The sequence below is a fragment of the Trachemys scripta genome, chromosome 3 (genome assembly GCF_013100865.1).
Source record: "Trachemys scripta elegans isolate TJP31775 chromosome 3, CAS_Tse_1.0, whole genome shotgun sequence".
Lineage (NCBI taxonomy): Eukaryota > Metazoa > Chordata > Testudines > Emydidae > Trachemys > Trachemys scripta.
Genome location: NC_048300.1, coordinates 197,672,227 through 197,695,087, shown reverse-complemented (window position 1 = coordinate 197,695,087; position 22,861 = coordinate 197,672,227). Strand labels below are relative to the sequence as shown.

At 51.5% G+C, this 22,861-nt stretch overlaps 1 protein-coding gene across 8 annotated transcripts in view; it reads right to left on the bottom strand.

Moving 5' to 3' along the window:
* The window catches only part of EFR3B (EFR3 homolog B), a 161,917-nt gene that overhangs the window by 46,024 nt on the left and 93,032 nt on the right, over window positions 1–22,861 (bottom strand). For all 8 annotated transcript variants that reach the window (XM_034766785.1, XM_034766784.1, XM_034766786.1 and 5 more), the window contains 2 exons: window positions 22,667–22,794; window positions 11,798–11,948 (listed from right to left, as the gene is read on the bottom strand). In XM_034766785.1, the coding sequence (XP_034622676.1) occupies window positions 11,798–11,948; window positions 22,667–22,794 (279 nt within the window). The remainder of the gene's footprint in view (window positions 1–11,797; window positions 11,949–22,666; window positions 22,795–22,861) is intronic.

Here is a 22,861-nt window from a genome sequence, read left to right as displayed (position 1 = left end):
ACAGAATTTGGTCCAATAAAAGATATAACCTCACCCACCTTGTCTATCTAATAGCTTAGACCCAACACAGCCACAACACCACTGCAAATAATAAAAATCTCTCTTTATAATTCTTAGAGCTTTTATGGGCTCCAGTGATACAAAGAGGACTTAAACCTGCATTAAAGGCATCCGCTGAGGATACCTCTAATGTAGGAGAATCCTGGGCTGGATAGCCAGTCCTATGCCAGCCCCCACCATGGAGGGATAGGCAGGGGATTGGAAGGGGGATGTCACAGATGGCAGTGCAATGTGCTCTGGTGATCCTGGCTGGGGGAACGGCACCTTGAGGACCTTTTTCCACTGACAAGTTAGAGCACCCCTGAGGCTGCTCTAATTTGCATTATTGCTCGTTCAACCTCAGTATCTCCAGGATCTGAAAGGATGGAAAGATGGCATAAAGCCATCTAATGCCCCTGGAAGGGCACTGAGCACTGCTCTATCTGACCTGGGAATCTAGGCCTGAAAAGTGAAGGTTTAAAATAGCATTATGAGACTCTGAAAATCCAACTGTATTCTTCCTGCTTTTAACATCTCCACCAGGAAACAGTGGAGAATCTACCCGCAGAACTTAGCTGATAATTCTACTGCTGTTGATAGAATCCAACTGCTTCTGCAGGGCTAACTGAAGTAAAAACTTGTTGTGTCAGTAAAGTCAGCAGATCTACATCTCGGGCCTTTGAGAGTCACATTTTCAAGCTTTTCTCTGCAACCACGAGGGCTAGAGACTTAGCCGACAGTCTCTGCAGTTTCTTTCCAGGACCTGAAGCTGCAGCTTTCAGAAAAACATCAAATACCGCAAGCCTCAGTATAAAATTGCAAGCATCAGCCTCTAACCTGAACACCCAGGGAGTAGCTGCGTTGAAGAGAAGAAGGTCATTGCTTTCCTGAGTGTAACCTCAGACAAACCTCTTAGAAAGTTACCAATGCGGTGATACTTTGAACACACGTTGGATTTATTTTATCCCCAGGGAAAGGCAGAATCCTTGACTTTTTTTTTTTGCTAACAATCCCACATGCTTTATTTTTTCATTCTCCAAACACAGGCACAACCAATTCCCTGGTAAGATTTTGGCTACTGTAGCCCGACAGACAATTCCTGTGCTAATACTATGCGGCACCTATCAAACTGGGCAGATAATGATTCGACAGCACGTGCAATTTTCCTACATCACAAGGGCTGTGTCAGTAGCAGCGGCGTTTGGATGGCGTTGTGAGGCAGGCCGGGATACTCTACAGCCAAGCTATCTCCAAAACTGTCCTACTTACTAGTGCAACACAGCAAACACCCGGAGAGGAGCGACTGCTCGTGGAAGAAGGCTCCAAGAAATGCTTCATTCCAGGAGCTGTAGTCCAGCCTGCACATCAGCTCTATGCTCCAAGCCACCATCTGTCCATTAGCAAAGCAATGAAGACTGCAGAGACCCACTCCCTCTGCCAGAAAGAGACATTTATGCATCACTTCTATTTCAGACTCCCTTGCTTTCATTACGGTTTTATCATGGCTAGTGTGGAGAAAGTGAATAGGAAGTGTGTTTACCCCTTCACATAATACAAGAACCAGGGTCACCCAGATAAATTAATAGGCAGCAAGTTTAACACAAACATAAGGAAGTATTTCTTCACACAACACAGCTGTGGAACTCCTTGCCAGAGGATGTTGTGAAGGCCAAGACCATAACAGGGTTCAAAAAAAGAGCTAGATAAGTTCATTGAGGATAGATCCATCAATGACTATTAGCCAAAATGGTCAGGGACGCAACCCCATGCTCTGGGTGTCCTTAAACCTCCAAATGCCAGAAACTGGGACTGGACCACAGAGGATGGATCACTTGAAATTGCCCTGTTCTGTTCATTCCCTCTGAAGCACCTGGCATTGGCCACTGTCAGAAGACAGGACACTGGGCTAGATGGACCATTGGTCTGACCCAGTCTGGCCGTTCTTATGTCTTCATCTGCAAAATGGGGAGAATATGACTTACCTCTGAAGTGTGCTAGGTCTATCTAGCTTCTAATATGGTGCCCATCACCATTGCAACTCAAAGTTATAGTGAGCAGGTCAAGTCCTCCTCTCTCCCCCCACCTGCCAGATGGGGCTAGACTTGATTCTTTTTCTTTTCTCTGCTTGCCTATCCTGCGAGGCTGCTGGGAGAACAGCGTCCAAATTATCTGTCTGTATCGTTTATGCCACTCAATAAGAACATAAGAACAGCCATATTGGGTCAGACCAAGGTCCATCTAGCTCAGTATCCTGTCTTCCGACAGTGGCCAATGCCAGGCGCCCCAGAGGGAATGAACAGAACAGGTAATCATCAAGTGATCCATCCCCTGTCGCTCATTCCCAGCTTCTGGTGAACAGAGGCTAGGGACACCATCCCTGCACATCCTGGCTAATAGCCATTGATTGACTTATCCTCCATGAACTTATCTAGTTCTTTTTTGAACCCTGTTATGGTCTTGGCCTTCACAACATCCTCTGGCAGGGAGTTCCACAAGTTAACTGTGTGTTGTGTGGAAAAATATAATGGGATTAAAAAAAAAATTCCTTTTGTTTGTTTTAAACCTGCTGCCTATTAATTTCATTTGGTGATCCCTAGTTCTTGTGTTATGAGAAGGAGTAAATAACACTTCCTTATTCACTTTCTCCACACCAGTCACGATTTTATAGACCTCTATCACATCCCCCTTTTCCCAAGCTGAAAAGTCCCAGTCTTATTAATCTCTCCTCCTATGGAAGCTGTTCCATACCCCTTATTTTTGTTGCCCTTTTCTGAACCTTTGCCAATTCCAATACATTTTTTTTGAGATGAGATGACCACATCTGCACATATCATGGATTTATATAGAGGCAATATGATATTTTCAGTCTTATTATCTATCCCTTTCCTAATGATTCCCAGCATTCTGTTCGCTTTTTTGACTGTCGCTGCACATTGAGTGGATGTTTTCAGAGGACTATCCACAATGTCTCCAAGATCTCTTCCTTGAGTGGTAACAGCTAATTTAGACCCCATCAGTTTATATGTCTAGTTGGGATTATCCTTTCCAATGTGCATCACTTCGCATTTATCAACATGAAATTTCATCTGCCATTTTGTTGCCCAGTCGCCCCGTTTTGAGAGATCCTTTCGTAGCTCTTCGCCGTCTGCCTGGGACTTAACTATCTTGAGTCGTTTTGAATCATCTGCACATTTTGCTCAGCCTCTGCCTTCAGGGTTCAAATCATTGCATGGGCAGAAGGGTCTGATTTGCCTCTAGGCGCACGATTTTTGCTCTCTTAATAAAATGTCAGATCCAAAGAGGAAATGAAAGACTGGCTTTGTGCAATCCAACAAGCCGGCTCAGCCGCACTGGGAACTGTTCCCAGAAAAAAGGGACCCACTTTCAACCTATAAATGCCTCCATTATTTACCAGGAAAAGCAGCAGTGTTATATAATGAACCTTATACCACTGGCTGCACAAGAAGGGAGCTGATAATGGGACAAGACTTGGACCCGGGGTGAGAGAACTGGAAGGGCTTCTCCTGCCCATCCCCGCACCAGGGAAGGAGCTAGTTATCCCAACAGAGGACACGGATTTGAATTAGTTTCCAGTGACTGTCACCCTAGAATCCTAAAGCTCCCTTCAATGTCAGCTGGCACCGGCAGTGCTGGCTGCAGCATCTCCTGGCTGAAGCAGCTTCTCCTTTTCGGGGAGAAGGTTTGTTTAAAGTAGGAGGACATTTAGTGCTCCCAAAAGATGCCCGATTGACAAGTTCCAGAGCACAGCATACAGGCAGCGTGAGCTTCTTGCATGCTGCCCGTCTCCTGCCAATCTGCCTCTTTCCTGGACTGCAGGGACCTCCTCCGGGCAGGGCTGGCTCCAGCATTTCTGCCGCAAGCAAAAAAAAAAAGCCGCGATCGCGACCGGCAGCGGCAATTGGGGGAGAAAAAAAAAAGCCGCGATCGGTGGCGGCAGTTCAGAGCAGGTCCTTCGCTCCTAGAGGGAGTGAGGGACCTGCCGCCCCCGAATTGCCGCAGGTGCCGCCCCTCTCCCTTGGCCGCCCCAAGCACCTGCTGGTTAAGCTGGTGCCTGGAGCCGGCCCTGCCTCCGGGGGCTGAGAAAGGAGAACATTCTCCAGGGCCCACTCGATCCATGGCCCCTCTGCTCTGCCTGCCAACCAGGGCTGCAAGGTGGTGCCAACTGCCGTCTGAGCTGTCTGAAAGCAGGGACAGTCTCCCTCTATCTGTTTAGCCAGCGCCTAGTGCAACGGGACCCGGATCGGATGGGGGGGGCTTCTGGATACTACCTTAATACGCATAATCAATTGGAATGGCAACATATGTCCATAAGGAACTAGACTCAGACCAACAGCGCATTTCACTCCAGAATTGCTTTGTGCTCCGCCTGCCCGGAGATGGATTGGAGCTAGTGACCTGTAGATGAAAGGCTCCACCAGCCATTAGCAGGCCCTGATTAACTGTATCGGAGACCCAGGCTCAAACCAACCATTGTGAGTGCAGAGGGACCTGTGGTTTTTAATGATGCTCTTTCTCTGCTGTACATAGACTGAAGCATATCTGAAAACACCCAGCAGCATCTCTGGGCTCTGAGCGGGGCTGGCGCCAGCCACGCAGACTTCAAAGTCCTCCAAAGCAGGAGAAGCCAGAGACAGGTACCTAAAGATCAAAGCAACATTTGACAGACACTGGAAAATTTTTATGACTTAAATTATTCAAAATTCCAGGAACTAACGTCGATGAGATTTTTTAAATAAACATCTGCAGGTAGAGCAGGTGGGGTCACCAGGACTCCTGGGTTCGCACTTAGAGCAGGTGGGGTCCCCAGGACTCCTGGGTTCGCACTTAGAGCAGGTGGGGTCCCCAGGACTCCTGGGTTCTAATTCTGAGTTGCTGAGGCTCTGCAGATCATTTCCCCACTGTGTGTCAGCTTCTCCACCTCTAATAGAGGGATTACGATCCTTCCCTATCTCACAGGGCAGCTATGTTGAGAAACCGCTGCAGGATTCCCCCCACCCCACCACTATCCCCATCACCCCAAACTCACGCTAACACCCCTGACACACAACAGCTACTGGAAGTTTTGTGCATGCATCTGAATGCCACTGTAAGCTCCTGGAGGCTCAAGCCGTTACGTACAGCTCCGAGCGCCATCGCAGATTTCAATACAGGAACACGGCAAAATTAACAACCGGACCCGCCCACATCTCTGCTGAACCCTAGGACCTCCGAGCCCTGAGAAGGGACCTGATTACGCAGAGGTACACTAGAGTCACGGTGCAAAGCTGAGCAGTCCACATGGGGTTAAACACCAAGCAGCTGAACTTCAACCAGCAAGTTGCTTCCGGCGCATAGGAGGCGAGTTGGAAGTCGGGATGTAGAAGGGCTGGAACACGCAGGCCCTGGGAATTGTGGGATAGCGCTGATGGACTATCAGAACACAAGCACCGCAACCGTGCTTTATGCCCTCACTGCAAAGTGGGCAGGCTGGGACACGGGTTAGTACCTATATCCCTGGCCAGCAAGCCCATGTGCTAAGGGGAATGCAGGCACGTGTCAGAGGACTGGGGGGGGCGGGGCTTCGACATGTGTCTGAGCCTGATTTCTGCACTAGAGAGACTCCCCAAAGGTGCAGAAACTGCATGGGAGAATGGATGTCTTCAGGGGTACAGTAATAACAGGATCTGCACACATCTCTGCTAGACACCATGAGCTGGGCACATCCGAGATAGATATGGAACGAGCCCCCCCGGGGGGCGTGTGAGAAGGATCAGTATTGGGGATTAGCAACGCGTGACTCAGCGAAGGGGAGACATTTCGAAGGCGAGATTTCACAGGCGTGACTCAGCCTGGCTGTCTATAAACAGCATCCTCCCGCCTCCACCATTAGCTCCATGACGGGAGGGATTGTTTGCGACAATACCCTTTAATTAAGCATGCACCTGAAACAGTTTCTCCTTAGCAGATAGGGAAGGAAGCGTCTCATTACCGGTACCCATTTCCCAGCACAAACACACCGCAGGTTCTCCGCAGCAATTGTCCTGAGCATTCCTCTGCATTATGGAGTGCAAAACAACACATGTCAGGCAGAGGGTCCCCTCCAGTCAGACTAGAACGTAGTTGGAATAATTTATTAAGAGTCCATTGCCAGCAATGCAACTGACCGTACATACGCACCAAGCCAGGGACAATGACAGAACCCTCATCATGTGAGCAGCAGTCCTCTGCTCTAACCACTAGTCAATTCTCCCCCAAGGCTGTCCTGCTTCGTGATCTGGATTGCCATTGCATACAGTCTGTGCTGCTGGAGCAATAACAGGCAAGGAATGAACGGGCGGGGACAGCTTTCCTGATCCTCTCCCTGCCCCTCGCTCCTCAGGGCTGAGGCACATTGGCGCGGGGCTGCATCAGGGGAGAGGTTTCTAGCTGATCTAGATGCTGAACCTAATCTGTGTAGACACAAAAGACTCTGGGTCCCAGTTCTGCTCTCAGCTGTGCCAGCAACTTCTCTGAAATCCACGGAGGGTGTCACAGGGTGGACCTGGCCCTTTAAGAGGGAACTGATCCAGCCCACCTGTGCCCCATTAGCAGCCTCTCCGCTGGAGGGCAGGTGTTCCCCATAACGAGCCAGAGGGGAACAGGCAACAGGAGGAGGAAACTAGTAAAGGAGACCAGTTGTAAGCAGGAAGCTCCTGCAGGAGACCCTAACTGGGAGAAAGGGAAGCCAGAGACAGGTGGCTGAGCGACAGCTTGACAAGAGCAGACTGGGACCCAAGAAGAGGGCTGGTAGGAGGCACCACAGCGCACTGTGAAGTTTGATGCTGTGCTGATGGACTTCATTTGGACCTGGAGAAGTTGGTCCAATGAAAGATATTCCCTCCCCCACCTTGTCTCTTGAATTATTTCTGGTATTCACCCGTCCCCGGGCAGGGCTGGCGTTCGCCACGAGAGACTGCGTGGAGTTTGTAAGTGCCCTGAAGAGGGGGAAACTGAGGCTGGCCTGCTGCACAGCAACCCCAGGCCTGGAAGGGATGCACAGGAGGTGGGCGGCCCACTGGCACAGGGATTCAGATTAACACTAGTGGCTGAGAGCAGCATCCGAGCCTGCAACCGGCATAACCAAGAGCAGCCGCTGACCCTCCACTTGGCAGGCATGACAATCCATCCCCGCTCAGCAGCGGTTAATGACCCTTGAGCCCAGCGTTTTTCATTGTGCCTGGATGGATATTCCTCATGTTCACCGGACTCTACGGCTCCCCTTTACTCTCCCAATTGATCACCGACCACAGGCACCCTCGAAATCCATCATTAAATCAACTGAAGGGAACGGGGCTGCGAAGGCCATGCTCCAGTAGCGATTCCACACTTCCCAGGTACAATCAGCCTCCCGCCTACGGGGGCCGGCCGTCTCATTGAAAAGGCTGATGATGGCCGCTTTCTCAGCTGCTGCTAGGCCCCGCTCCTTTCCACCAAAGTGACTCATGGCAGGGTCCCACTTGCTGTCGCCGAACCTCTGACCCTCCATCCTAGGCTGCTCTGTCCCCATTGCGTCTGGCAGGGGAACCGGACTGGGACAGGCCCAGTGTTTTCTTTGGGGTCTGATCCTCCCGCTCACCCACAGCTCCCGTTGGCTTGAGTGAGTGCGGAGGAGGGTTTGATCAGCACAGCGCGAGCAGTGGGATGAAACGTCTGGAGCCCAGCAGCTGACGACTGTCACCTGCAATCCTTCGGCAAGCTGAACGTTTACTCCCCCACACACATGCGAGCCAGCCTGAAAAAGCAGCTCCCATTAAAATCACTATGCTCCAGGCAGCCCAGGAGAGGAGGTGGCTGCTGCTGCTGCCACAAACCGAAATACAGGTCTGTCGCCTCTCGCTTCCTTTCTGCCTCCATGGCTCTCCCATGGCCTGCACAACACCCGGGCAGGTGGTGAGCAGAGACGCCAGCGGGTTACTGTACAACAAACACAGGCAGGCCCCTCCCCTCTGCCTCCAAGCCCCATGCGGTTTGCCTCATCCACCTTTGGGGGGAGGAAATGTCTCTTTGCTGCGTGTCCGTACAGCCCCTAGCACAATGGGGCCCTGAGCTCTGGGATCCAGGCTCTGGTTTATCAGAGCTGCTAAAGGTTAGGGGGCGTTTGGACAGAGTTCCAATGTTGACTTAGGGAGGCAGTGTTGCTGAGTGCTTTAAGCACTGGACTGGGAGCCAGGAGCTTCCGAGTTCTAATCCCAGCTCCGCCACAGACTCCTTCTGCAGCCTAAGGCGAAACACTTAACCTCTCTGTGTCTCAGTTTTCCTGCCTGCAGAATGATGCCACAGAGGTAGGGAGGCAGGGATGTGAAATAATTACTGTTCATAGAGTGCTCTATATTACAGTGTATCAGAATGAACTGGGGGATGGGGGGGAGGAAGAGACCACTGCCCTCTACTGGATGGATCCAGAACAGCTCAGCTGTGTGTCATAGGCCTTAGACAACTAGTGGAGATTCTCCTTTGCCTGAACAGATATGTGCGTTATGACTGGGAGAACATGATTCTATCCTATGATTCCAATCCAGCAGCTATTGAGGGCAGCCCCCTGTTCGGGACTGCGGGTTAACGGCAGAGTCATTACAGTAGGAGACGGTGCTGCAACACCACTCCAGCCTGCCGACAGCAGCGTTCTGCTAACTTAGCTCAACCGATCAATGATCTTGCTTCTCTGATGTCTGTGGATTAATAGTTCTGTTGATGGATGCGCCGTGGCAGTTTCCCATCACTTTCAATTTGGAGCAATTAACATCGTTGAAGAACAGGGTGTGAAAGCTTTTGACTCTCCTCTGGTTTTTCTGCGGTGATGTTTATAACCCACGCTGCTCTTGGGAATGTTCTGTTCCGCGGCGAGAAAGAGGCAGAACACAACACAGGGCTGTCCGGCCTGCCAGCTGGGATGCAGCCACTGGCCGGAACCCAGGAGCGGAGTTCCCCATCCAGCCAGAGGGTGGTCTATTACACAGCCAAGTCTCGAGCCAGGAGATGCATCCACCAGAGTTCAAACAGGAGAGCTGTAAACAGAGTCACCCACCCGCATGGCTAAGCCAGAGAAAGCCAAGGGTCTTCGCTGCCTAAAGGGTTATAACTAGCAACGCTGAAGCCATCAAGCCAGAGGTCCTCAAAAGCCTAATTGTCACATAAACCTAGTGCTCCAGAGAAATGAAGCAACCGATACGTGGTTCTAGTCGTCCCACCAAACGCAGGTGTGAAGCGCCATCGTACGAGCAGTTACACAGCTGGAGGCAGCACCATGTAGTAGTTAAAGCAGGGGATTGTGAATCAGGACTTCTGCCCGGTGTGGTTTGGAGGAAGTCATTTCACCACTCTGTGCCTTGGTTTTCCCATCTGGAGAATGGGGATAATGTTACATACTTGAGCCGGTCAACATTATTTCTTGCAAATGCAGTCGCTGTCTAATTCAGCCCTTTCTCTGCTCACTAACGGCACATGAACCCAGCATGATTTGTAAGAAGTTTACCTGCTGTTCAAAATTGTTCATGGTGAGCATTCAATATTCATCCGAGGATCTCAAAGCGCTCTGCAGGGCTGAGCAACGAGACGACCCCTGCTCTACAGAGGGGGAAACTGAGGCATGGAGCAGTGACGTGACTGCCCAAGGCCGAAGGAAAGAAAGGAAAAGAACCCAGGATTCGCAGCTCTCAGCGCTGGGCGACACTAGTTAAGGATGGGGAGAAGAAGTATTGCCCCTGATGTGCTTGCTAGTTACTAGAACAGAGTGAGCCAACGAAGGGAGTCTTGATCCTGGCAGCTGGGCTTGCTATGCCAGTGTCCGTCCTGCTCGCTCCTGCAGCTGTGACCCGCCGGCAGCCTGTAGCTACGAGATGAAGGAAGGGAGCCCCTCGGGGCGGCGAGCCGTAGCAGCTGGGCTAAGCTTGCTCCAGCTCACGTTGCTCTCTGCATGTCGAGGAACTGAATGAAACGTTGCTGTTCAGAATCTGCTTTGTACAACTCCCTTCCATGGTTCAGCCTTTGTCCAGAGCTCGGAGCTCGAACAATTCCCCAGCAGGGCTCTGGTGCCGGAGCTCATTACACGGGGCACGAAATCCCAGCCTGGGATTTGTCTAGGACTGTCCCAGCTTAACACAAAGGGAAAGATCAGCCTCTGGCCACACAGACCAGCGAGCAGCAGAGCCCTTCAGCTGGGACGTCACAGGCAAAGGGCTCTATTAAGCGTGGAGAGCAGGGTCCAAAGAACGAGGACCAAGGTCAAGCCACACCCTGCAGCACTGTCCCCTGCAACTTCTTCCCGATCCAAGGTGGGTATTATTATCCCCTTGTACAGAAGGGGAAACTGAGGCACAGAGCCTTAACTCAGCTAGGGTCCCACAGGGAGTCTGTAACAGAGCTGGGAAGAGAAGCCAGGTCTCTGATGTCCTAGCCCAGCATCTTATCCACTGGACCAAGCTCCTAAGAATTGAGGCATCCCAAAAGAGTGGCCACTTTTGCAAACTTTGCCCTAAATGACCTTGTCCCTTTAAGACCCCTTCACCTTTCTGACACTGCACGAGCCCAGCCACTGAAAGCCAACACCAATAGGCACCATCTTTCTCGCCCCACGTCTCCCACGTCTTCCCCTCCACCAGCGCGCCCAGCCCGCTCGGACGGACGCCACTTGCAAGGCGAAAATGCACCAGAAATGACACAGGCTCCAAGTTTCCCCTGGGGCTGCTGTCAGGTCGACAGCAGGGACACACCCAACCCTCCCCCCATTAAGGTCCATTTGAATAGGGCCACGAGCTGCGGGTGCTGGCCCTCGGTGTCCTCCAAACCCAGGATAAGCTTAGTGATTAATACAGCCCCTTCCCTCCCTCTTTGTCCCTTCTTCATTCATTCCATCCCCTAAATTCAACCCACTTCCCTCAATCCCCCTCCCCCTTTCACTGGCTCCCTCCCCATGTCTCCATTCCCCCTCTCCGCTACTGATTCCATTCTTTCCCCATCTCATCCTATCCTGACACCCCTATTCCTCCTGCCCTTCCCCCATTCCCTTCTCTCCCTCCCCCCACCACACACTCATTCACCCCATTGGATCTCTCTTACCCTCATCCCATCCATCTCTCCCACCTCCTCACTGGATCCATCCTTCCGTCTCTCTGCCTTCCTGTCCATCTCACTCCACACCCCTCGGTCTCTTTCTCTGCCCCTCACCTCTGACTACACACAGACACACTCTTCCCCCCACCTGTGCCCCTCTTCCACTTACTGATCTCCAGGGCACAGAACGAGCTATTCCCCCCTGCTAGGTTTATGGGGGAGGAAGCCGCAGGGACTTTCACTGCTTTCCCAGTCCTGGGCTCCCCGAACAGCTCTGATGATGCCCCTCAATCCTGACCCGCAGCCCCTCTGCTATTCTTGTCGTGATCTCCTCCCCGCCCCCAGCTCTACTCACGCCCCTTCATCCTGGCCTGCAGCCCCCTCCCTCCCACACCAGCATTCCAGGCCAGAGCCTCTCCCGACAGGAGATTTTCCGACACACATGGTGGTTCAGAGATGTGGCTAGAGAAGGATGAGATTACGATCCACTTGTGATCCAGGCAAGGCTTGAACCTGGCTCTCCAGGGAAACGCTCTTGTGCCCCTGCGTATTGGAACGGGCAGAATCGAACCAGGATCTCGTTACACTGCAAAGGGGGGGGGGGGGAGACAACCCACTGTGCAGGAGAAGATACGACGAAAGCCTCGGCCTTACCCAGGCTGCTACTTACAGAATTTGTCCCCAGGATCTGCAGGTTGGGCTTCTCTGACTCCAGCAGCTTCGCCACCATTTTCAGGAAGCTCTCCACAAACAGGTTGATGCTCTGGCAGTGACAGGCCATTAGCAGCTGGTCCAAGGCTTCCATGGCAATGCACACGTACCTGCGGGAAACAGCGTATTGCAAAAGTAACTCGCGCTGTAGGAAAGGAGGCCTAGTGATCAGAGCAGGGAGGACTGGGCCTCAGGAACCTTTGGGTCGACTGCCAGCTCTGCCGAGGACTCGCTGTGCAATCCTGAGCTAGCCTCACCCCTCCGGGCCTCAGTTTCCCCATCTGTAAAGCAGGGTTAATACCAACCTACTGCACAATACGCCGCGAAGGAATCAGATTCATGAACGCTTGCGTACAAAGATCTTTGGCTGCTACAGTAGCACAGGGCCCAGTCCGCAGCTGCCAATGGAGCCTTGTTGATTTACACCAGCTGAGGATCTGGCCCAGGCAGTACTATACTATTACGGGGAACCTGTATTCAACCACCACGTTTGCTTCTGAAAGGGTTAATCTGCTCCCAGCGCCCGTTACTCTGCAAGAGGTTGCTGGGGAAATAATTGCAATGGTGCAAACGGAGGGTTAAGATGACTGCTGGGGGGGAATAAACAGCAGGAAGAGCTACTCGGTAAAGCAATACAACGATTCTCTTTACACGTTCATTTCGCTAGGAACAACAACCGCCCCACAAGGCCCAGAGAACTCCAGGCGGCAGCACCAGAACAGGCTCTGAACAGCGTTTTCCAAAGCGATCCAACCGGTTCTGGATTTGGTCTTCCTGCTTAGCGTCTCCTCACAGCGGAGACCACGGGGATGCAGATTCTTTGGTCTTTTGCAATATCCTGAGCCCTGCGACAGGAGGCAGGGCAGAGGGAGCATAACCCGATAGCAAGATAGAGCACTTCGGGGGAAGTCAGATGTCCCACCACCCACAGCGATGGCTCAGAGCTCTGCTCCAGATGAACGTCAGAGCACTGGTGGCTGGACTCGGATCTCTTTGCTGGAGGTGAAGACCGTTTGCCGCTTCCCGATGAAGAGCAGCAGGAAACAATCGCCTGGTACTAGTCATGCTACTAATGCCGTCACCCTACGTCTTCTCCATCTTCAACCGTACAATCTTTGGGGCAGGGAATCTAGCGGACAAACGTCTAATGTGATCCATAGACTAGAAGTTGCAGCTAGACAAATTCAGACTGGAAACGAGGCGTAGGTTTTTTAACAGGGAGGGTAATTAACCGTTAGAACAGCTTACCAAGGGTTGCAGAGCTCCACTATCACTTGGCGATTCTTAAATCAAGACTGGATTTTTATTTTTATTTTAATTTAAAGACGTGCTCTAGTTCAAAAGGAATTATTGTGGGGACAATCTCTGACCTGTGTTATAGACAAGAGGATAGACTCGAGGATCACAAGGGTCTCTCCTGGCCTTGAATCTATGAACCTAGTCAGTGCATTGTGTGTGCAGTGACTCATCTAAATCAGATTCGGAGCAGATTTCGTTACCTGGGTGCAACCCCTTTGTGTTTCAATTTAAGGGAGCTTTCCTGCTCTTCAGCTTATTCCAGTTAGAACGCTTACTCCGCTTGCCATGAGTCAAGCGCACTTCATCATCGTGCTGTGCAAATCATCTGTAATGCTGCCTTCGCACTCCATGTGCAGCCGGAAAACTTTCCAGGCAGCCCTGATTTTCCAGAAAACACCTGGGTAAAAAGTATCAGAGGGGTAGCCGTGTTAGTCTGAATCTCTAAAAAGCAACAGAGAGTCCTGTGGCACCTTTAAGACTAACGGAAGTATTGGGAGCATAAGCTTTCGTGGGTAAGAACCTCACTTCTTCAGATGCATCTTGTTCTTACCCATGAAAGCTTATGCTCCCAATACCTCTGTTAGTCTTAAAGGTGCCATAGGACCCTCTGTTGCCTGGGTAAAAGTGTCCCTTGCACTGCCGGTCACTCATGAGAGAGGGTGAACTCCACATCAGGCATCTTACCCCGCCAGCATCCCCTCCAAGGTCAGGCCCCCGCCACTCACTGACGTCAATGAGCATGGCAGGTGCGTCTCAGCTCCGGGGGTTGAGCACCTGAGGGAGAAGTAGAACAGCGCCTCGCCAGACTGTTTGCAGTGAGTTGTCACAGCAGGTCTTTTGAGGTCACTTAGTAAATCGCTTTTCTAATGCTCCTATATTTGAACAGGAGAGAAGAGACTGTGAACATCAGGGTATGAATCTTTCTTGGACTCGCACCACCACGCAGGCGGCCTGATTAGGTTCCAATTTCAGAATTTGTTCTCTGTCACATTTGGTTTCCAAGACAAATTGAAGCTGGTTGTTTTGATGCGACGCCGGAGGTGTCTGTGCATGCAGGCTGAACATGGCTCCGGTCTCTGGCTTACTTCTCCGGCTGGCTCGTTATACGACAAAGAGACAGGCCGAGCAGCCTTCGGACCCTGCAGTCGTGGAAGGAGTGGGCTGCTCCAGAAACACATGTATTTCCCTTCCCCAAATTAAAGGGCATTAGCAACACGGAGTCAGGTCCTGAGCGGGTATAAATCAGCCAAACTCCATTGAAGTCTATGGAACTGTAGCAACGTACACCAGGGGAGGATCTGTCCCAATACCCTCAGTGGCTATTTCACAGTCAGACCCAGGTCTGACAAACGGACCTGGGATTGGCAAACAAAAAACTGGGCTTTCCAGACAGAGCTGTCGGACTTCTGAGTGACCCCAGTGAAATCAACTCAAATCCCACGACCTGACCAAGAGTCAGCCAGCCCGCTGGAAAGGTTTATGTACGGGGAAGGCACATGGGAAAGGCAGATCTAGTCCCAGACCCCTGGCAGCAGATAGTCTAGTGGTGAGGGCACAAGCCCCAAGGCCAAGAGTTTGTAATTTCCAATCCGGCCTCAGTCACTAGCCTCCATGCGTGGCCCACCACCTCTCGGTCTTTGTTTCCCTCACCTTCTGGCAGGGCCGGCTCTGGCTTTTTGGCCGCCCCAAGCAAAAACAAACAAAAAAAAAGACGGGGCGGCCAGAACGGCAAAGCAAAAAAACAACAACCTGCAGCGCGGCCAGAGCACGGGTTCAAGGGGACCGGCTGGGCGGGGGAGGGAGGGGTGGGTGGGAGAGAGAGAGAAGGGGGTGGCCAGGGCTACAGCAGGGGCGCTGCCACGCGGCCCCTCCCGCTGCGCCGCCTCCTGCCGCGAGGGCTCCGCTCCGGTCGGCGGGGAGGGAAGGAAGAGGACTGCCCTGCAGGGCGCTCTGGTTCTCCGCGCCACCGCCCCCTACAGGGTGGCCGGAGCGGAACAAAAAAAAAAGGCGTCCGTGCCGCCCTAGGATTGGGCACAATGCCGCCTCCAACAATCTGCCGCCCCAAGCACCAGCTTGCTCAGCTGGTGCCTGGAGCCAGCCCTGCCTTCTGGGGCTGTCGGGAGGATGAGTTGGCTAATGTCAGCAACATGCTTTGCAGTAAGCGAGAAGCGTTATTCCTGCCTCCCTGGGTGTCCCTGTTCCATCTCTCAGATGCTGGTATCAGGGCTCTTGCTTTTCGCATACGTGGCCCAGCCCGGCAGGATGTTATTTTGAACACCGCCTGCCCCCCTGAGCACGTAATGAGAATTATTTGGCTCTTTGCACAGCTCCTCTGGCTTCAGCTAACAGATGTTTGGCATCAGGTGCTGCAGCACAGATTTGATTAAAATTATTTGAACACCCACACATTGACAATCTTCCGTCTCCCAGCATCAGCACCTTCTCAAGCCGTTTGTGCTTGGAAATGATCAGTGCAACCTCCAAGCTAGACTCCGCAGGCCCCATTCTCTATCTATGGTCCTTATATGGCTCCTATCACTGTAGTATCCTCACAATCCCCCTGTGAGGCAGGGAAGGGTGTTATCCCCATTGTACAGATGGAGAAACTGAGGCACAGAGCAACTAAATGACTTGCCTAGGGTCATACAAGGAGTCTTTGGCAACACAGGGACTTGAACCCAGGTCTCCGAAGCCCTAGGCTACAGCCCTAACCACTGGGCCACCCTTCCTCTTCTCCAGCAGCAGGACAGGAGCCCCTCCCCTAAGCCTGAACAGGAGTTACTCATCCCCTAGGAAAGGAGAATAGGGTCACAGGGACTTGCAGCCAGTGCTGCCCGGCCCACAGGGTGTTAACGCCTTAGCTCTCCCTTAGGCATCCAGGGCAGAGTGAGCGATGGGCCGTGGACAGGAGCCCAGCCAGCTCAGAAGGAATACAGGCAATCTCGGAACAGCGGCTCCTTCGGAGGGTGACGAAGCCTCCAGAGAAGATGAACTCCCTCTGCTATTGGTGGACTGAGACAGGCGGGGGTTTGCTGATGGGTTCACCCCACTAGCTCACTGCCTCCTCCCCCACAGCCTGGGCCTCACCTCTTATGCCAGCAGAGGCTGCGGGCTCCGGTGGGCCGTGTTCCAGTCAGACCAGCAACCTGCTGGGCCACCTCCCCACGTTAAAGATGAGGCCTGCCCCATTTAAACGAGAACCCAGCACGCTCCTCGCAAGTGCAGTGGCCTCTAGTCCCGGCTCTGCTCCCGATCAGGGTGTGATCTCGGGCCAGGTCATCAGCTGCTGTACGTCAGTGCGGCTACGCTGATTTATACCAGCCGGGCGACTGGCCCGGTATAGACAATGACACTTGGACCAGGATCCCAAAGCACTTTACAGATTTGTGCTCGCTCCCGAGTTACAACCCCGCTGGAGAAGCACGGGCTGCACTTTACCGATCGGGACATGCCCAGAGCAGTCCCATGGAAAGCACGTGGAAGCTCCAAGAAGAGCTCCCAGAGCACCTGGTTCTCGTCCCGGAGCATTAAGCACAAGGCCACGGCTGAGCAGGGGGGAAGGGGTGCACTGCGGGGATCTCCCAAGCTGTGAGGCATTGGGGAAAGGAAACTGGGCTGGGAGGAGCCAGCCAGAGAACAAAGCCGGGGAGCAGCTGCAGAAGCAGCCGAGACCGAGTGCCACAGACACGGATGAGATTTGCTACAGTTTTGACTGGTGCTGATCGGCTGTTTGCTCCCACCTCCTCCTTCACAGCCTCTTCACCACCACTCACTCCACACCTGCCCCTTCCCACCTTCCTCACCCCTTCCCTTGCCGCTTAACTAATCCCCTCCTAACTCCAACCACCCACCTCCCAAAAACCTCATGGTACCATCACACGGATCACGCCATTCATCTATTATACCCCTTTCCCCTACCCTTTGTCTGGCCTCTCCATTTAGATCGTAAGCTCTTCAGAGGCAAAGGTTATGTACTACGCTGGGTCTGTACAGCACCTAGCCAGGGCCCTGATCTCAGTGTGTCCCTGGGCATGACCGTAACAAACACGATTCCTAAGAGCATCCTCCTTTATCATCTCTGTGCTTCAGCTCCCGCTCCCTCCAGTCAAAGAGGAAGGACGATATTTACCAGCCTCCCGGGGTGTCCTGAGCCTTAATTCATGTTTGTAAAGTATCTGAGGATCTGGGGATGAGGGCACTATTCATATTATTCTAGAGAGAGGCTCTCTTCATTCAGCAGAGATTAGCCTTGGCTTTCAGAGAGGAGAAGAGCGTAAAAAACAAAAGAAACTCCATTCCAATTCACTCCGAGTTAGAAAGAGTTCACATGAAAGGAAGATATAGGATGGCCGAGTGAGTCCCACCTGGATAGACCGTGTCACAAAGAGGTCCAGTGAGCAGCCAAGACAACCCTGGATACAAGACTTCAACTAACGTACATTTCATGTCCCGGCTCCTTAAAGATCCTAGATTTGGTAGCCTTGGTCACATGCAACAATGACCATATCGCTCTGTAAGGGGGAAGAACTAGGAGCATCAAAGGAAGAGACTCTCCAAGCAAAAATTTCTAGTACGAGCAGAAAATAATCTGCAGATGGAGGCTCTATTCGCACGGGTCGCCGCCCTGCCTGAATGTTAAGATGATGCAGCTGAAAAAAAATGCACCCTCAGACACAACGGACAGAGCGAACAGGCGATCAGCGGCTAAATACGTCAATGCACCAAGTCCCTTTGTAAAAGGAAACTAGGAAACGTATTGCACAGCCTTGAATATGAACACCCCAATGTGCAGAGGAGAGAGACGGAGAGCCCCACACAGCCAGAAGAAATGAGTTACTCTTCAATAGACTTTAACCTCCCACCTTCAGAAATACTAAAGATTTAGACAGCGGTAAAAATCCATCCGCACGCTGGTGCCAAGTGCCAGCGCAGAACTGCTGATCAGCGGAGAGATCTTAGCAGCAGAGATCTTAGCCCACTACGACGGGTCTGTCTGCAAGCGGAGACAGTGAGCTACAATGCAGGCAGCGGGTCTGAGATGCCTTTGTGCTAATAAGACACTCGCAGAAGCCCCCCCCAAAAGGTGGATGGAGTGTAAATGAAAGATGCACTGTATACAACATGCAAAGCCAGCTACAGACATGTACCTGCAGGGGAAGAAGGGAAGAGAAAACTACAGTAGATATAGGGGGACCCAGACAGCAAATGTGAAAAAAATCGGGACAGGGGGTGGGGGATAATAGGAGCCTGTATAAGAAAAAGACCCAAAAATTGGGACTGTCCCTATATAATCAGGACATCTGGTCACCCTAAGCAGATAGCCAGTTACTCCACAGAAACAGACACCCCTCTGCTGTCCTGCACTCCCCAAAGGGGGCCAGGCTTAGTTCATGCAGTTGCCTCTCAGTTCTGCAGCAAAAGGGTGGATTCTGGTGCTAATACCAAGGCCCCGGAATCAGGGAGCAGGTGGGGTCCTGGTAACAGCACATAAGGAAGGGGAGTGGTTGACAAGCTGGTACCAGGCCAGATTCTGTGCTCACTTACCCCAGTATTAGACCAGTGTCGCTCCATTGGAAACATGTCTATTCACACTGGTGTCGAACACAGCGGGACCAAGCCCAACTGTGTGTATTTCAAAATTGCTGTCCAGAACCAGATATTACAGTATTGGAAAGTCTGTTTCGGGAACAACTGAACACAGGGGTGGCCCGGAGGGCCAAATGGGACTCGGGAAGTCCTGGTGGATGATCGACACCTGCTGCCTGCCAGTAACTGAGTTCAAAAAACAAGCAATTTCTAGAGAATTATAAAGGAAAAATACAGATCAGATCACAGAGGTCACCCCGCAGGGCTACTAGCATGGCCAACCATTGCAGAATGACTCTGAAATAAAGACTATAACCTAATTTTACAAGGCAGGAGATCAGCGAACACAAACTCAACCCTGCAGATCTCTCGTGGCTGTTTATTCCGAACCCGCAATTCGTTGCTTTTGAGTTTAGGTCACAGCACGATGCTGGTCTGAAGAAGCATGTCAACTCCAACTGGTGGTGATCTGAGCTTGATTTCAGGGATTAGAGAAAGACTTGAGATCTGCCCTTCTGCAGGGAATTAACCGATGCACCAAGTCAATTCCATGCCTGTACCACGGGGGGTGGAGGGGGTAAACAGTGCCCAGAAAGTCTGGCATCAGATGTCAAACTTTCTTCAAGTCCTTCCTCTGGGTAGCATGCAGAGCCCCGTTAGCAGCCACTTTGTATATAACATCAGGCAGAACTTTGGGATGACTTGTCAGTCATGGTGGCTCACGCATAGCAGGCTTTTTCCAACTTTTTCACTTCTTAGGAGCACCTCTCTGCCTCCTCTTCCCCAGAGGATGAAAGCCAAACTGAACTTCCCACTGCACCGTGGCGTTAAGACACATTCGTCAGTCTTGGCTTTGTTCCTGAGACAAAGAGACTGAATCTCTCCATTATTTCAAAGAGTGATCCCTTCTGCACTCTTCCAGCACTTGCCATCTCTAATCAAAGCCGCTGTCTAGTCTTAGCAACTGCTCTGCTACCAAAGGGCTAGGTTTGTAAACAACGCAAGTCGCAGACATGGCAGTACATAAAAGATAGACGGAGAAAGAGAATATAGAATCCAGTCAACTGGCTGAGCCAAAAAAAATTGCAACATCAAGGGGAAAAAAATGAAATATGGTTTCTCTTCCTTAAATAGGTCCCATTCTATATTGCCCCAGAAAGAGATGTTAATCTGAGCCCTATAACAAGGTAATAATTGGTACCTGGGGGGGGAAATCTTACAACAATAGAACCACAGAACTGTAGGACTGGAAGGGCCCTCAATACACCATCTAGTCCAGTCCCCTGCATTGAGGCAGGACCACGTATTATCTAGACCATCTCTGACAGGTATTTATCCAACGTGTTCTTATAAACCTCCAATGACAGATTCCACAACCTCCCTAGACAACTTATTCCAGGGCTTAACCATCCTGACAATCAGGAAGTTTTTCCTAATGTCCAACCTAAACCTCCCTTGCTGTAGTTTAGGCCCATTGCTTCTTGTCCTGTCCTCAGAGGTTAAAGGAGAGCAATTTATCACACTTCTCTTTATAACAACCTTTCACGCTCTTGAAGACTTCTCACATCCCCTCTCAGTCTTCTCTTCTCCAGTCTAAACAAATCCAATTTTTTAAACCTCATAGGTTTCCTGGACCTTTTATTGTTTTTGTTGCTCTCCTCTGGACTCTCTCCAATTTGTCCACAGCTTTCCTGAAATGTGGCGCCCAGAACCGGACACAGTACCCCAGTTGAGGTCTTATCAGTGCTGAGCAGAGTGGAAGAATTACTTCTTGCATCTTGCTTACAACCCTCCTGCTAATACAATGGTTATGTGAAAAGCAAATTGTGGGCCTAAGTCGCCTCTTCTTCCATGTATCTTGCCTCCTCATTGCTACCAGTGCGAAGTGAGCATAAAATACTCCCTGTGCTCCTCCCTTACACTGGTGGCAGCTGTATATACCAGTGGCTCTCAACCTTTTGTACTGGTGCCCCCTTTCACATAGCAAGCCTCTGAGTGTGACCCCCCTCCCCTTATAAATTAAAAACACTTTTTTATATATTTAACACCATTATAAATGCTGGGGGCAAAGCAGGGTTTGGGGTGGAGGTTGACAGCTCGCGACCCCCCATGTAATAACCTCACGACCCCCTGGGGCGTCCCGACCCCCAGTTTGAGAACCCCTGGTATATACGCACTTTGAAAGTGGTGGATGGTTACCTAATAGCCAGGAGGCGGAGAAGCTGTCCCTATGGCTGATGACCATTTACATATATAGTGGACAGGCAAAGGGGCAGTGTGGTTTGGTGTGATTCATGAGGAATGTACCACAGGAGCCAGCGGTACAGTCCGATGGAACTCCATCTGCACAGAGGCGCATGGGAAAAGGAACAGGCTCGACAGAGACAGTCGGACTTTGGGCCCCATGAACAATTAAAGAATTAGAAAATGCCTTAAAGTGATTGAACTCCTTGAGTCTATCGATTTAGCTTAACAAAGAGACGGTTAAGTCTAGAAGTACATACACGGGGAACAGAAATTTGATAACAGAAGGTTCTTTAAGAGGCATAACAAGATCTAATGGCTGGAAGTTGAAGCTTCAGACTAGAAATAAGGTGCGCATTTTTAACGGTGAGGGTAATTAACCATTGCAACAACTGCGGGATTCTCCATCACCGGCATTTTTTTAAAACCAGGATTGTATGTTTTTCTAAAACACAATTCAAACAGGGATTACTTCAGGGCAGTTCTCTGGCCAGTGTTACGCAGGAGGGCAGACTGGATGATCCCAACGGTCCCGTCTGACCTTGGACCCTATGAAGGCCACAAGTGCCCGTGATTCAGGACAAACCAGGAAGGAGGAGACTCAGTTTTCATTTAAAAAAATTAAAAAAGGTTACTTGTAGCCCTTTTCCCTGAGCAGCGTCTTGGAAAAAGTAATGGATAGAAACAGGTCACCAGGACTAAAAGCAACAAGCCAACCGGGCTCCGCTCCTGCAGTGAGAGATGGGGTGGGGAAGGTTCTAAAGGCTCAGACACTTGGTATGTAAAATGAATCCGTTAAGAGCCTGTGGTGTAACCCAGCATCAAATCACCCATCAACCCACAAACTCCTCGAGCCTGTCCAAGCACAGTGTTCTAGCAATGGTGGGCAGGAATCAGATGTGTTTTGCAGTCCTGGCCCTCACTGCTGTGGATGACTTTGGATAAGCCGCAGCTGTTGTAAGCCTCTTACAGTTTCTAGCTACTACAGGGAGAGGTGCTTTGGAAATCCATAGGCGTGGATGAATGGGTACTTTGAGCTTGGTGCAACTCCATGCTCCAGGCCTGGAGCACCCACGGGGAAAAATTGGTGGGTGCTCAGCACCCACCGGCAGCTCCCCACCCCGCCCCCCCGCTCCAGCTCACCTCCGCCTCCTCCCCTGAGCGCGCCGCGTGCCCGTTTTTTCCCCCGTAGCGCCCAGCGCTTGTGCCGCAAAACAGCCGTTTCGCACGGCTGGGAGGGAGGAGGGGGAATGCAGCGTGCTCAGAGAAGAGGCGGGGCCGGGGTGGGGATTTGGAGAAGGGGTCCAATAGGGGCAGGGAGGGGGCGGAGTTGGGGCAGGGACTTTGGGGACGGGGTTGGGATGGGGAGGGGCAGGGAAAGGGTGGAGTCAGGGCGGGGGGGGGGGGGGGTGTGTGCACAGTAGTGCAATTCCTGGTCTCGCACCACGTGTAGGTTCACAGGTGACAAGATGCCATCGTCTAGGTGTAACGTGATGTGTGCGTAGCTGCCCAGGCAACGGAGAACATAGTAGTTTGGGTGTCCCCCAGGACATGTGTCTATTTCAGTGCTCAGTATGCCGATTCATCCCATTAGCTACATTGAGTCTTTGCCTGGACCTTCTCCAGTATGTTTTGGGCACTCACTCTTTATGCACATGGCGTAATTATCGCTGTGAATCAGTGTCATGCTGTCTCTTACCCATATCGGTGCCTGCCCACATCTCGGATCAGCCTCTCCGAAAGGTACGCGCCGATGCGGTCCAGCTTCTCCGGCGCAGACAGTGCGTAGAAGGTCAGCTTCTCCATGTTGGTTTTTACCAGCCCATCCTGGAAAACAGACCGACACGGGGTTTGATCTCCTTTGCATTTTAAAAAGCAACTCCCAAGGAACGGC